Here is a 15,405-nt window from a genome sequence, read left to right as displayed (position 1 = left end):
CTTCAGTTGTATTCATTATTATATATTTTTCATGAGAGATTTTTTCCTATAGGGCATGTGCACTTGCCAGAGATACAGAAAGTAAGATATCAGTCCTTGGGGGCATGGCCACACTGAAATCCCTTCTCCTCCATTTTCTTCTCGGTATTAGGCATGCACACGCGCCTGGCGTGAGTTTTAAACCGCCAGGTTTAAGTCCTGAACTTCAGTCAACTACATGGGGTCCAGTGACATAACCATTATACCATCTGCTGGTCCCAAATAGTCATCATATTTCAACGTTGTCCTTGGTCGACAGCCGTAGAATTCCTGTAGTCCAGCATTTTTAAGACTGCTTCTAGTCCCAGGTTTCTCTTCTGAAAACTCACAAGAACCTGCCACACAGCCTATTTTGCTGTTTTTAATGGTTGACGTCAGAAACCAGGGACCTGGCGTCAGTGCTGCCTCACCGTAGTGAGCACTCAGTGGCTTCTTCATGCTTAATGTCACCTCTTTGGAAAGAAAGCCATATGTAGTAACAGATCGTCCCCAAAAGAATTGTCACGAACAGCCTTAGGAGTAGAAACTAGATGGGGATGCTCGCCATTAGGAACTTTGGTTTTTAATATTTGCCGAGCTTTCACAACTCAGCAATGAAAGAGCCGGAGATTTTGAGTGTTAACCCCTCCACGCCCGCCAGTGTATTACAGAGCTACCCCTCTCTCTCCAGAGTGCTGCCTCTTTGTTCCCTGGCCGTCTGGTTTTCCACATTTGGTGTGGGCCGGGAAGCGAAAATCAGACTGGCCCTTTGAGCCACCGATCCCAGGGTGACCCCACCCTCTGGGATGGGCACTGCGGTGTTTAAACTGGTATTTGAACCCGTGGAAGAGACCTAAGAAGAGTACTTCTGTAATCTAAATTGATACTGCACGGTCTCCTAGAGCCAAAACTGCATCTGTTCTCAATAAATCATACTAAAGAAATGAAATATGTATTCTTTTTTTTTTTTTAAAGGCTTTTGCCATAGGTCATGTGCACTTGCCAGAGAGAAACAGAGGCAGTGAGAGGAACTTGAGAAATCGCCCCCAGGGGGGGACAGCCATACTGCTATTCCTTTTCCATTCTCTTCCTGGGACCCTGGGCACAAAAGCACACGCGCCTGACTTGACCCCCAAGCCACTGGATCCAGGACTCAAACTGCAATCGGCCATGTGGCAGTCTAGTGCCGTAACCAGTACACCAGCTACTGGTCCTGAAACATACATTCTTACATGAAGTCATGGCATTGCTATCAGCATAGCTGCTCCAGTTTTCCCCTTTACGTAGAAAATATGAAGCAGAGCCTTTGCACACACAGTAGCCTTTACTGTAAAGAAAAGGTTTTGTTTGGGTTTTTGGTTTTTTTAAGGTTTTTACCATAGGGCATGTGTGCTCACCAGAGAGAGTAACAAAGATGGAGAAGTGAGAAATCACTCCTGGGGCATGGTCACATTGCAGTCCCTTCTCTTTTCCTGTTGGGATTTTTGGGCACATATACACACGTGCCCAGCATGATATTCAAGCCACCAAGTTCTGGACTCTAACCACAGTCAGCCACGTGGGAGTCCAGCACCTTAACCACCATGCCATGTGCTGGTCTCAAGAAAAAGTTTTTGGTAAAGGACCTAGGAAAAGTACTGTTCAGTTATGATGAGAGATAATAGGTGGTTAATAGATACAATTTGGTCCCAAAGAGTTTAACAGGAGCAAGAGGAGGCTTTGTTTTTGTTTTTGTTTTTTTGTTATAGGGCACGTGCGCTCACCTGAAAGACAAAGCGAGAAGTCACACCCCAGGGAGAATGGCCACACCGCAATCCCTTCTCCTCCATTCTCCTCTCGGGGTCTTGGGCACACATGCACATGCACCCGGTGTGAGTTTAAGTCACCGGGTCCGGGACTCGAACTGCGGTCAGCTACATGGGAGTCCAGCGACATAGCCATTACACTAATTGCTGGTCCCAACAGGAGGAGGCTTTGATTGACATGGCTACTATTCTTATTTGTGATCTGATCAATATTTTATGCCATTTGTGAATCCTCCAGTTCCTCTCTCTTTCCTTTTTTTTCTTCCTTCTCTCTCTCTCTCTCTCTCTCTCTCTCACACACACACACACACACACACACACATATAAAAGGGAGGAGGGTGAAACAAAAAGGAGACGAAAATGATTAGAAGGGAACTTCGGTTACTGTAGATGAACAGAAATCCTAACAGAGTAAAGTGAGAATTAAGGCTGGAAGTGTTAAAGCTGCAGGTGTTACTCTAGTTATAGAATTTCCTGCTAGCTAGGAAGCGATCATGTGAGTAGAATGCATATCCAGAGTATGATGTATTATGCAGTGATAAACTTGTTCTTGAAAGTAATGTGTCGTCTTCAATGACAGAGATCCCCCATATTCTTAGAGAAAATCATTACAGCTATGGTTTTAGTAAGTCACTGATTTAAATTTTGAAAAGTTTGGGACTTATCTGACACAGAGCTTCTTAAATATATAAAAATTACATTGAATGAGTACTTACTCATTTTTCTCTCTTTACATAGTTATTCTAACTTCATTTATATAGCTATTATTTCCCAGCTGCCTTAACGTGTTCAAAATGCTAGAATTTTTTTTTTTTCATTCATCCCATTTTCTAGTCAAGTCTGAGTTGTAGGGGAGGAAGCTGAAGGTGTTTTCAGACACAAGAACTTTTTTAAGAGAGGTTTTTTTTTGTTTTGTTTTGTTTTGTTTTTTGTGTGGGTTTTTTTGCTATATGGCATGGGTACTTGCCAGAGAGAGACAGCAAGAAATCACCCCCAAGGGAGGATGGCCACTCCACAATCCCTTCTTCATCCTCCTCTTGGGATTTTGGGCATGCACACACATGCGCCTGGCATGAATTTTAAGCTGCTGGGTTCAGGACTTGAACTGCGGTCGACTATGTGGGAATCCAGCAATGTAACCATTATGTCATCTGCTGGTCCCGAGACACAGGAACTTTTAGAAGGTCACAACTGGAAAAAAGACTGTTGAGAACTTACTGCTTGAGAGTAGAAAGGACACAGGACCAGGAGCCAGAGACCCAGAGTGCAGTCCGAGCGCTGCCCTGACTGGCACTGGGGAGTTGGCAGTTTTCTTAGTCCGTGTGTGCCTGGTGTCCCCTTACAAACCTGCCTCACCTACCTCAGCAAATTGTACGACTCAGATCCTGTTTGTGAAAGTGCTTAGTTCTCCAAAGGAAAAGCTATTGAGAAGTTCAGGGTAATAGTGTTGTAGGACGGCTTTTTTTCCAATTTGCCTCTGTGAAAGCATCTTTAATTAACTACTGCAGTCATTTTATGAAACAGGTATGAAAGAAACGGGCCTTACTATGGTGCGGTGTTCTCTTTCTTCTCTGCCAGAAACCCAGCACACAGGTTGAGGTTTACTTTATGATAATCCTTGGCAACAGTGTGAATTTTCAAAAACCAAACTCTTCAGTGGTGCTATGGCAGCTGTAGCTGCATTTGAATTAGATTAATGTGGTGAGACCATCAAGATACTCAGAAATAACTTCACCTTTTGCCTTGAGGCACTTTTGCTATGTGCGGGCATTAAAGGCTGTTGTACAACCAGATAGTTTTCCCTTGTTTCTTGGCACATCTTGGTACTTTGATTTGGAATAGAGAATTGGCCGTGAAAAAGGAAGGTGTGCTCATTTCCGATGTCAACTTTGCAGAACCGAATTTTGCTTTACTTTAAAAACAAACAAAACCCCCCAATCACCGTTTACCTGTAGAAGTTAAAATATAGGAGAAGTTTTTCTTCGTGCCCATGTTGTCCTGATCACCTGCAGGTGTCAGCAGGCGTCCAGCCCGTGATCTTCATGGACCACCATGGGTCAGACCTTAGGTTTCAACAGGCATAGGCATTTCTTTGAGAGGAGAGAGTCCTGTTTCTAGAAAATAACAAAGGCACACCTCTGCAGAGGACAGAAGCAGTTCCTATTGCAGCAGGTAAGGGTGGTAGTTTTTTCTGTTTATGAGACAAGGATGCACTTCAGGTACACAGGGCATGGGTACTCTCACCTTCATTTCTGTCTAGGAGCTGACCTGCCCTAGCAGGCCGTTGGCCTTTCCCAGCTCTGTAGCAAAGATGGGGTCTGCCTGAATCCGCATGGGGCAAGGAGAATTTCAAGTACTGAAGCTGAGGTTGGGGAGAATCATGGGAAATGAACAAAAAAATCTGCCTTGTGCATTGAGATAACTAACATTGGCACGTCAGGAATAGTTCTGAGTGATCTTCGCTGTAATGTGTGGCTCGATGTCTTTTCAGTTAAAGACCCATAAAGGTATTATTGTATCTTGTGAATGGGAGTCATTCATGTGGATGGATTCATAGGCGGTGGGAATCAGGGTGTGTGTGTGTGTGTGCACGTGTGTGTGTAAGTGTAAATGTTTTATGCTGATAACTGTGCATATTACATAAGTTTATGTAGAAAAAACAATGTGGTGTTTAGTGTTTGGGGACTAAAATTTTAATAACGACCATTCCAGTGTAATCTGGGCACTTGCTCTAGAGAACACTCCTGTTAAACCTGCACACAAGTGCACACCCCAAAGCGAAGCCGACTGCTCCCACTTGAGATAATTGCTGCTTTTTTTAAACCCTAAGTAATGGAGAAAGAAATAGCATTCTTTTTAAAGAGACTTTTCCGAAGAGTACAGTGTACATATAGGACATGGGCGCACCTGCAAACCGTCCTGCACGTGGGCAAACAGCCTGCTACGTTTTACTTTTAACCATCTTGACCGTGTGTGCCTATTTGTATTGCAGATGTGAACTACTATTTTTGGGGTTGATACTGGTATGTTTTGAAACTGAATTATTACATGAAAGCAGAGTAACCTCTTCTTCCATCCTCCTTTTCCACACTAAGATTTCTTGCCAAATATTTATACTGATTCCAAGCTTCAGCGAGTCAAAATGATAGGACACTAAAACCTCCTCCTTCATCTTCCCTGCCCCTTTGTCTTGTACCTGGCCTGGCCTTCTGTGTTTTGTTGTTGTTGTTGGCTTTTCCTAAGTAATAACCATTTACTGTAGTATTTAAGGACAGAGGATTTCAGAATGTTCATCTCTAAGCCGTCTTAAATGCTTGGTTATACAGTAGCATCGGTTAAAACCGGGGAGTGTCGGAGTCAGTCCTACGCCACGGAGCCAGAGAAGATCTTGAATGGCATTAACCTTGACTGCACACTTCACTTAGAGGGAGTGGGAGCTTTGTGGTGGGACGTGGTGGGAGGCCGAGTCTGTGACACACGTGGAGTCGTGTATAATAGAAATGCCAAATGCAGGATCCTGTCACTGTGTCCTTGGGGGCCAGGCTTTGGATTTGGTTGTCATTTTAACTCTTTGAAGACTATGTAATTATGAGCAGAAGGCAAATAAAGTTTTTGAACCAAAGTGTTTGTTTTCAGTATTTAAAATCTGAGAGTAAATTTACCGTATTTAGTTAAACAATCTCCCCCCCCAAAAAAAAATTACTACATAAAACTTGTGGGTGAAATTGTAAAATTTTAAGAAGCTGGTTTTAAGCAGTTCAGTCAGTCCCAGTGGTTTATGTTGAAGAAGTTGTCATCGTTCTTTCTGAGCCAAACTGTCACTGAAGTGTCCTGTGATAGGACCACCCTTTCTTCTGCCATTCCTCATATGGGAAGAGTTCTATGTTGTGTTTGTTTTCAGTCCTTGATTTTAAAAACTATTTTAGTGTCGCTTAGCTTCAGTTTGAAGTATAACAACTTTCACAATAACTGCAATAAAAAGAAAAGCTTTGCCCCAAACTTCCTGTCGTGTGGTCATTACTGCTCTGCAGAGAAACCAGGTGCTTGGGGGATTTAGGTTTTAGGGTCCCGGACAGTTCCGCAGTAGAACGCCATGCTCCGGAGGCGGTCTGCCATGTGAAGGCTCAGGACCCAAGCCCGGCGACTTCCCCAAGGACAGCAGGCCACTGCCCTGGGGCAGGTGATTGTGCCAGCAACCCCCAGGTCTGGCCCTGTCTGTTGGGGCGCTCTCTAACTCAGGAAAAATAGAGAGGCTGGCTCTCTGACCTGTTGGTTAAGGCAGCCAGATTCCACAGGGCCAACCGCAGTTGGAGTCCCATACCTGGCGGCTTGAGAAACGCTAGCTCCATGTGGGTACGCGCCCACAATCCTGATAGGAGGGAGAGATGGAGGAGAAGGCATCTCATCTCTGAGGGCCATTCTCCACAGGGAGTGCTTTCTCCTCCCTCTCTCTCTCTCTCTCTCTCTCTCTCTCTAAAGTGAATATATGCCCTCTAGCAAAAAAAAAAAAACTGAAAAAACATCTTTTAAAGAATTGTTTGAATTTTTTTATTACTATTTTAATTTGACCAGAGAGAGACAGAGAGGGAAAGTGATAAAGTAAGCCATCAGGTTTGGGACTCAAACTGTTGGCCATGTGGGAGTGCAGCACCTTACCAGACACCTGCCAGCCCCAATTTTTTTTTTTTTTAATTTAGGCTTTAGAGTCATTAGGTCTTGGGTTCAGCTTAACTGTGTGACACGTGAGTACACTTGGGCAAGTTTGATGTTTGTATATCTCACTTGCTTCCTGTATGAAAGTCGGTAACAGCTGTTGAGGCGTTAAATGAGCTAATACACGAATGTGACGAACAGTGCTGGGACTCGTGAGTGGAGCTCGGGTTTTAGGGAGCCTTCCTGGCTCTCCTGCACCCATTTTCCCTTAGATAGAAGACCTGGGGGGAGTGGGGGTGGCAAGAACCCAGGCTTGCGAACTGCCTGGAGGCTAGAGAATTTGAGAGCAGGTAGGAAGGAGAGACCAGACGAGCTGGGAGGACGCACTCAGGCCCACGGGGACACAGCCCACCCAGGGCGTGCGGGAAAGAGAACGCTGCTGAGGTTCTGACTCTGCACTGTAACGTCAGGATTGTTGCTGCCCTTCAGTTCATAATTGAAGGTGTTGTTCTAAAACCAAAACGTCTCTTTCCAGGCCTTCCTTCAGTCTCAATAATTTCTGTTGGTATTTAAAATATTTTTGGGTTTTTTTGGTTCATTTCTTTTTTAGAGAGTTTTGCTATAGCATGTGTGTGCTTGCCAAAGACACAGAAACAGAAACCACCCTCCAAGGGAGATGGCCACACCACAGTTCCTTCTTTGGGGTTTGGGCATGCACACATATGTACCTAGTGTGAGTTTTAAGCTGCCAGGTCCAGGACTCAAACCCTGGTCAATTGTATGGGAGTCTAGCAACATAACTATTGACATCTGCTGGTCCCTACAATATTTTTGCTGCCAACTTTTTTTTTTTAATAATTATTTATTGGGGCCAGCAGATGGCATGATGGTTAAGGGCACTGGGCTCCCACATGGCTTACTGCGGTTTGAGTCCGAGACCTGGCAGCTTGCTTTCTCACTTTCCCTCTCTCTTGCTGTCTCACTTTGTCCCTCTCTGGTCAAATTAAATAAATAAATAAAATAAAGGTAAATGAAATAATTCTTTTTAAAAAAAAAGATTTATTTATTATTTTTAATTTGAGAGGAAGATAGGGAAAGTGAGAAAGCAAGTTGCCAGGTCCAGAACTTGAACCATGGTCAGCCATGCGGGAGTCCAATGCCTCAACCACTGCACCGCCTACTGGCCCCCTGCTACCAATATTTAGAAAAACTAGAAGATGGGGCCAGCAGGTTTGAAGGCGCTGGACTCACCTTCACAACCATGGTTTAAGTCCCAGACCTGTGTTTGCTTTCTCACTTTCTCTCTCTCATTCTCTGTCTCTGGTGAGCACACATGCCCTACAGCAAACTTTAAAAGTAATAGTAATACAGGATAGCAGATGGCATAATGGTTACATCACTGGACTTCTATGTAGTCAACCACGGTTCAAGTCCCAGACCCAGCGGCTTAAAACCTGGCATGTGTATTTGTGTGCCCAAGATCCCGAGAGGAGAATGGAGGAGAAGGGACTGTGATTTGGCCATCCTCCCTGCGGGGTGATTTCTTGTTTTCTGTCTCTGCATCTCTCTGGCAAGCACATATGCGCTAATGGAAAAAAAAGTCTCTTAAAAAAAAAAAAAAAAAAACACTCTGGGTTGGAACCGGTAGATGGCATAGTGGTAACATCGCAGGACTCCCATGTGGTTGACTGCGGTTTGAGTCCAGACCCTGCAGCTTAAAACACGCCGGTTGTGTGCGTGCATGCCCAAGCTCCCAAGAGGAGAATGGAAGAGAAGGGGTTGTGGTGCGGCCATCCCCCCTGCGGGTGATTTCTCACTGTCTGTCTCTGTCTCTCCAGTGAGCACATGTGCCCTATAGCAAAAATCTTTCGCCAAAAATAATAAGTAGTTTTTTAAAACTAGAAGTTTGGGCCAACAGGTGGCATGGTGGTTAAGGTGCCGGACTCCTACATGGTCAAGTGCAGTTCCATTCGGGACCCAGGGACTTGAAAATCACACTAGTGCATGTGTGTGCCCAAAATCCTGAGAGGAGAAGGGATTGTGGTGTGGTTCCCCCCCCCCCGCCGGAGTGATTTCTCACATTCTCTCTCTCCAACAAGCACATGCACGCTTTAGCCAAAAAATAAAAAAAAAGGAAAGAGTTCAACTGCTTGAAACCATCTTCAGAAAAAAGGACGCTCACAACACTACCCATAGTGTTAGAAATGAGCTGGCAGTCTAAAGGAGGATTCCAAGGCATTTGGGGGGAAGAGGAGCATATATCTTAATTTTCAGCTGATCATTTCACAAGTTCCTCCTGTCTGCTGTCACCTGTATACCTTGCAAATGCTTTTTTATTTTTTTAAGAATTATTTTATTAACTGGGACCAGCAGTTGGTGTAATGGCTATGTCGCCAGACTCCCATGTAGTCGACTGTGGTTCAATTCCCAGACCCAGTGGCTTAAACTCACACGGGGCACATTTGTGTGTGTGCCCAAGATCCCAAGAGGAGAATGGAGGAGAAGGGATTGTGGCATGGCTATTCTCCCTGGGGGATGATTTCTCACTTTCTGTGTCTCTCTGGTGAGCACACATGCCCTATAGCAAAAACCTCTCAAAAAAAAAATATTTTACTTAACTTTATTTATTTACTTATTTTTTAATTTGACCAGAGAGGGACAGAGCAGGAGGAAGAGAGAGGGAAAGTGAGAAAGCAAGTCACGAGGCCCAGGACTCGAACCGCAGTCATCCATGTGGGAGTCCAATGCCCTTAACTACCATGCCACCTGCCAGCCCTTCAATAATAATTTTTTTAAGGTTGTTTTTTGCCATAGGATGTGTGCACTCACCAGAGAGATGAGAGGTGAAGTGAGAAATCACCCATTAGGGGGCATAGCCACATCGCAATCTCTTCTCCATTCTCTTCCTGGGGTTTTGAGCACACATGTACACACACCTGACGTAATTTTCAAGCTTCCTGGTCCAGGATTCAAACTACATAGTCATCCATGTGGGAGTCTAGCACGTTAACTACCCTGTCACCAGTTGGCTTCTAAATAAATAAACTTAAAAAAATTCACTGAGGGCCAGCCAGTGGCATGGTGGTTAAGGCAGCTGAGTCCCACATGGCTGGCTGAGCAGCTCGAATCTCATACCCAGTGGCTTGAAAAACATACTGGGCACATGTGTGGCCCAAAATCCCAAGAGGAGAGACTATGGCATGGCTATTCTGGAGGGTGCTTTCTCTCCTCCCCCCCCCCATGAGCCCACAAGCCCTATAGCGAAAACTTAAAAATTATGGGGCCAGCCCCATAGCGCAGCAGTGAAGTCTTTCAATGGGGAGCTGAATCCCACAGGCTGACCCAGGTTTGCATCCTGGCCCCAGACGCTTGAGAAACAATATTGGGGAGCTGGCAGGTGGAATGGTGGTTTAAGGGCACTGGACTTCCACATGGCCGACCGTGGTTTGAGTCAACCTGGCGGCTTGCTTTCTCGCTTTCCCTCTCTCTTTCTGTTCAAATAAATAAAGTTAAGTAAAATAATTATTTAAAAAGAAAAAACAGCATTGGGCATGTATGCATGTGTGCCCCCAATCTGATGAGATGGAGAAATGGAGAAAAAGAGACTGCCGCGTGACCGCACCCCACTGGAGGGTGCTTTCTCCGTCACGCTAGCTCTGGTGAGTGCACACACCCTCTGACAATAAAAATGAATAAAACTGAAAAATAAAAGGTAATTCGCTAAATTAAGTGATCTACAACATTAACCAGGAGAAAATGAGGAACAGACACTACACATATTTTGAGAGCGAATGGTTTATTGTCACAGCATTTCCTGTTTCTTTTGGTTAAATCGCCATCACTTTAAAAAGTTATGAATTCACATTTTTCTGTTTCATGTTTGTTTTATTTTTTTTTTCAAATGTTTTTGTCATCTGTGCCTCTAGGATACTTTTTAACTCATGAAAAGCCGTAGAGGTAGGGGGGCACTTTAACTCTGAGGAGGGCCAGCAGCCCTGGGAAGGAGACTGCGATCAGGCAGACCCCAGTTAAGATCATGACCCTCCTCCTCTGGACACTCTCCCTGGACGCGGCAGCCGTGTCTAACAGCACGGTGCCCAGGGAAACGCAGGCGTGCAGCAGGCAAACCACGTATGTTTCCACGGCAAACTGAAAGCGCATGCCCTCACTGATGTACTGCATGTGTCCGGTGCGAGGATTCCGTTGAGCATATGGCGCCCGGTTCATGTGAGTCCACATTTTACCAGACATCATGATCATCACAAAACACAGCATTAAAACTTGCCACACACGTTTGCTAAAAATAAATTTCCTATTCCATTTCAGTAAATACACAAGTCCACCCAGGAGGGCCGAGAGGATCCCTGACTTGAAGAGGCCACGATAGCTTGCAGGCTGTATGATGTCGATCTTGATCTCTGTTCTTTCAGCTACCCATTTGGCCATCTGCTCCGCTACCATATTGCTTTCTTCCAAAGGATAAATGTCGTGTGGTGCAAGTTTGCCTTTTGCAGGAAAGTGGAAGAACCTTGGGACTGTCATCACTTGGAACATGTGAAAGGCCTCGGGGTTTTCATCATAATCCACCAGAGCGAAAAAGACCTTGTTGGTGAACGCACCGGGGCGCTGGCAGGAGTCCGCCAAGATGTGAAATTCTTCCGCAGCATATTTGCATATTACACATGATCTAAACTTGTGGAGAGCAGTGAACATCACGATAGCAGAGTAGTTTCTCGGTGTTTCGAGCAGGAAATGATAGAACACGGCGTCACTCATCCGTATCACTCTGTCTAGCTCGGTCCAGCTCATCAGTGCTTGGACCTTTTCTGCTAACACCTTCTCTTGGGTAGGATGTGTGGAGACACCATGAGCCATGAACACCAGGGCCACTACAGTCAAATATACACGCCCAAAACACCATGGTCCTGCCATTTTGTGTGCTTCTTTCTGTTGTAAAATGTTTCAAAACATGTAAGCCAAAGTTGATCATTTGTGTGTTTTGTTTTGAGAGATTTTTGCAATAAGGGTGCATGTGCTCGCTGGAGAGACAGAAAACAAGAAATCATCCCCTGGGGGCGGGGGGTGGCCACGCGGCAATCACTTCTCTTACATTCCCCTTTCGAGAGTTTGGACACCCCCTCACACACACTTAGCATGAGTTTTAAGATGTTGGGTCCAGGATTCAAACTGTGGTCCAATGACAAAACCATCACTATGCCTCTTGCTGGTCCCCAAATTTTGATAATTTCTTCCAGTGATTAATGTGTTCGCTGCCTTCCCCCCCCTCCCCGTCTTTAATCCTACCAAGAGACAGGATTAAAATTCCTGTTTATCGGCCAGCAGGTGGCATGGTGGTTAAAGCGCTGGAGTCCCACATGGCAGACCACAGTTCAAGTCCTGGACCTGGCGGCTTTCTCTCTCTCTCTCTCTCTCTCTCTCTCTCTCTCTCTTTGGTGAGCACACATGCCCAAGTGGTATACAGAGAGCCAAGATTTGAATACAGAATAGGACATCACAAGTTAGGCTGAGTCCTGATTAGGTGTTTAAGTGAAAGGTGATAGAAGGCAGAGGAGCTACCCTTTCAGAATAGCAGGACAGAGGGTGGCTGTCAGGGTTGGGTTAGGGGATGGAGAGACACGTGGAGAGCAGCTGTGTTCACTGGGAGAGCCCATAACAGGCAGGTGCCCTAAGCAATTAAAGATAATACATTTTTTAAATTCCTGCTCATGGGGACCAGTAGTAAGCATAATGGCTCTTGCTGGACTCCCGTGTAGTTGACCACGGTTCGAGTCCCGGACCCAATAGCTTAAACTCACGCCGGGCACGTGTGCGTGCATGCCCAAGATCCTGAGAGGAGAATGGAGAAGAGATTATGGCGTGGCCATCCCCCTTGGGGGGGATTTCTCGCTTTCTGTCTCTGTGTGTGTGTGTGTCTCTCTCTGGCAAGCACACGCACCCTATAGCAAAAACATCTCAAAAAAAAAAAAATTCCTGCTCATGTCTGGTTTATGAGGCATATATTAGAGCTTACAAAATATTATGTGGAAGAGCAATTCTGTGGTCAAGGAGTCTGGGAAATATTGCTCTACCATCAGCCTTTCTTTTTCTCTTTTCTTTTTTTTGTCGTTCTTACAGAGCACATGCACTTGCCAGAGGGAAAGTGAGAGATGAACTCTTGGGGAGATTGGCCATACCACAGTCCCTTCTTCATTATCCTCTCAGGATTTGGGCATGCACACACATGTGCCAGCATGTTCCGCAGACACCAGGGTCTAGGATTCAAACCAAGACGTCAGCCATGTGGGATCCTCGACTGGTCTCGCCTGAGGCGCTGAATCGGCTAGCCAAAGACGGGTAAGAGTGTCTGATGAACCCAATGACTGTTCAGTCCTTCCACCTAAGACAGGAGGCCCATCATAGCTATGGGACTCTCTCCAATGATGGATAAGAATGGACATATGGTTCCATAAACGACTCCAACCTAAGACAGGCACGATTCCCCCAGGCCTTTTCCTCATCTCTCAAATTAAAACAGAAAAGGGGGACGTGTGGAAGGCTGCGCACCAGCTATCGCGGTTTCTCAGAAAGCAATTACAGGGAACCAGCAGTTAGCGTAATGGCTTTGTCGCTGGACTCCCACGTAGTCGACCGCGGTTTGTGTCCCGGACCCGGTGGCTTAAAACTCACGCCGGGTGCGTGTGCGTGCGTGCCCAAGATCCCGAGAGGAGAATGGAGGAGAAGGGATTGCGGCGTGACCATCCCCCCTGGGGGGTGATTTCTCGCTTTCTGTCTCCATGTCTCTCTCTCTCTGTCTGGTGAGCGCACGTGCCCTACAGTGAAAATCTCTCAAAAAAAAAAAAGCAATTACACAATGCCAAAGGCCATGATTGGCTCCCCTTCAAAAACCTCACCTTCAAAACTAGACTCTGATTGGCCACTTCCCATAGCAAATCAGTGAGCTTAGAATCCCTCAGATTTGCATATCTGGCACCTCATGATTGGTCCACAAAAGCAACCAATCATAACCTACCTTTTACAATCCTTCATTCAACCAATCACCGCCCACCCACATGTACATAATCACGATCCCTGGCCCATAATCGCCAGACGACCCTGAAGACCTGTGACACTGCGTCGTCTCCGGATGACCCTGAAGAGTTGTAACACTGCGTCGTTTGTCCCATCTCTCACTCCTTCCCTCAGGAAACCTGTTCAACTGTCCCCCAGGTCGGGACAGGATCCAATGCCTCAACCACATGCCATAGGCTGGCCCACTTCAGCCTTCTTGCTGAGCTCCAAACTTTCATGTCAGGTGCACGAGGATTCACCAGGAGCACCGCTAACCTCTTGAAAGGTGAGCTCATCCCCACTGTCTGTGAAGCCCTCGGCTCTCCGCCTTTCCTCTGCTACGGATCATACCATGCCATAGTCACTGAAGTTTTAAAACTAAAGAACTCAGGCCAGCTGGTGGTATAGCAATTAAGGTAACTGGATCACACATGGCTGATTCTGTGGTTCAAATCCCAACCTGGTTGCTTGAAAAACATGCCTAGCACATGTCCAAAATTCCGAGAGAAGAAGGGATTACAGCGTGACCATCTCCCCCGGAATGATTTCCAACTCTCTCTCTCTCTCTCTGGCTCGCTCCAGCAAGCACCTGTACCCTATTACAAATTTAAAAAATAAATAAATAAAGGCAAAAACCACTGAAGAATTCTAATTAGGCTTCTTTCTTTCCCTTACCCATGGAACCCGAGCTTGGCCTCTGGGGCAGAGGGCCTGGGTTGAACTGTTAGTCATGTGACCTTGGGAATGTCCCTCGCTGCTCTGTGCCTCCGATTCCTTGCCTAAAAGATGAAGATGGTGATCTTAACACCATCTTTGATGGTCCTTGCAAAGCCTGGCTCAGAGCCTGTCTTGGTCTGCTATACCAGCGCTCCCACTAGGGGCGGTGTGGAGCCTGCCAGGCCTCATACCTAGGTTCCAGCCCTGATTTTTACCGTCTGGGACTCTTAGACTGAAAAGACCGGGATCAGGCCCCCACCAGCTAGTTGTAAAGATTTAGTGTTCACTTCTTTTTTTTCTTTTTTTTTTTTTTTTTTTGAGAGGTTTTTGCTATAGGGTGCGTGCACTCGCCAGAAAGACACAGAGAGACAGAAAGCGAGAAATCACCCCCCAGCGGGGATGGCCACACCACAATCCCTTCTCCTCCATTCTCCTCTTGGGATCTTGGGCACACACACACACACGCGCGCGTGCGCGCCCAGCGTGAGTTTAAGCCACCGGGTCCAGGATTCGAACCGCGGTCAGCTACATGGGACTCCAGCGACATAACCATTAGCCAACTGCTGGTCCCTAGTGTGAACATTTTTTTCAATGCTTAGAACAGTCCTCAGGCACGGTTAATATTTGCTTCTCTTTTTTTAAAGAGAGATGGCTAAAATATTGAGCATTGCTCAAATACTCGTTACCTCTTGCAGGGAAGAGCCTCTCTGAAGTCGGTGGTCACTCCCGTGTGCACTCCGGGAGGTGGGGGAGGAATGCGTGTGCATAACTTGGGTGTGGGCACACATCTCGGTTTCTGGAAGGAGACCCGGGGCAAAGAACTCGCGCCTGCGCGGGGACGGGTGCCTTTCCATGTATAGTCGATATTTACGTGTCGGCGCGGGACTGTCACCAAACGCCAACGGCTCCGTTCGTAAAGCAAGTGCGTGCGTCCCTGTGCCCGCTCCGCACGCCCAGACCACGCAGCCGGCCGCCTCTTCCCTACCCAAGGCTTCGGGGACGGTGGCCGGGGCCGGGCTGGGCGGTCGCCGAGGCTGGGTGGTTGCCTAGCAACCGGGACCCAAACAACAGAGGCGCTTGGAGACGTGGGGGCCCTGAAGGTCGAGCCAGGAAAGGAGGTAAGAGGAGAGGGAATGGCGGGGGG

General features: G+C 46.5%; 2 protein-coding genes across 2 annotated transcripts in view; one reads left to right on the top strand and one right to left on the bottom strand.

Moving 5' to 3' along the window:
• Positions 1-10,329: 10,329 nt before the first annotated feature.
• On the bottom strand, positions 10,330-15,375 carry LOC102483625 (magnesium transporter protein 1). The gene is made up of 2 exons (XM_006148681.3): positions 14,948-15,375; positions 10,330-11,423 (listed from the first exon to the last, which is right to left on the bottom strand). Exons 1-2 carry the CDS (start codon positions 15,113-15,115, stop codon positions 10,416-10,418), a joined length of 1,176 nt encoding a protein of 391 aa, XP_006148743.1. The 5' UTR covers positions 15,116-15,375; the 3' UTR covers positions 10,330-10,415.
• TEKT2 (tektin 2) overlaps positions 13,756-15,405 on the top strand; it is a 6,700-nt gene continuing 5,050 nt past the window's right edge. The window contains exon 1 of the mRNA XM_014587883.2: positions 13,756-13,830. Within this exon, the coding sequence (XP_014443369.1) occupies positions 13,782-13,830 (49 nt within the window). The 5' untranslated portion in view covers positions 13,756-13,781. The remainder of the gene's footprint in view (positions 13,831-15,405) is intronic.

Source organism: Tupaia chinensis, unplaced genomic scaffold, assembly GCF_000334495.1.
Source record: "Tupaia chinensis unplaced genomic scaffold, TupChi_1.0 Scaffold000239_1, whole genome shotgun sequence".
Classification (NCBI taxonomy): Eukaryota; Metazoa; Chordata; class Mammalia; order Scandentia; family Tupaiidae; genus Tupaia; species Tupaia belangeri.
The sequence above is the reverse complement of the archived record's forward strand: the minus strand, read 5'-3'. Positions and strand labels throughout refer to the sequence as shown.

What these genes read in the sequence shown, in the direction of transcription:
- LOC102483625 (XM_006148681.3), bottom strand. Translation starts at nt 15,115, where the DNA reads ATGGAAAGGCACCCGTCCCCGCGCAGGCGCGAGTTCTTTGCCCCGGGT. An exon ending in GAGGCTCTTCCCTGCAAGAG is followed by an intron (nt 11,424 to 14,947) that starts GTAACGAGTATT and finishes ATTTTACAACAG; the next exon opens with AAAGAAGCACACAAAATGGC.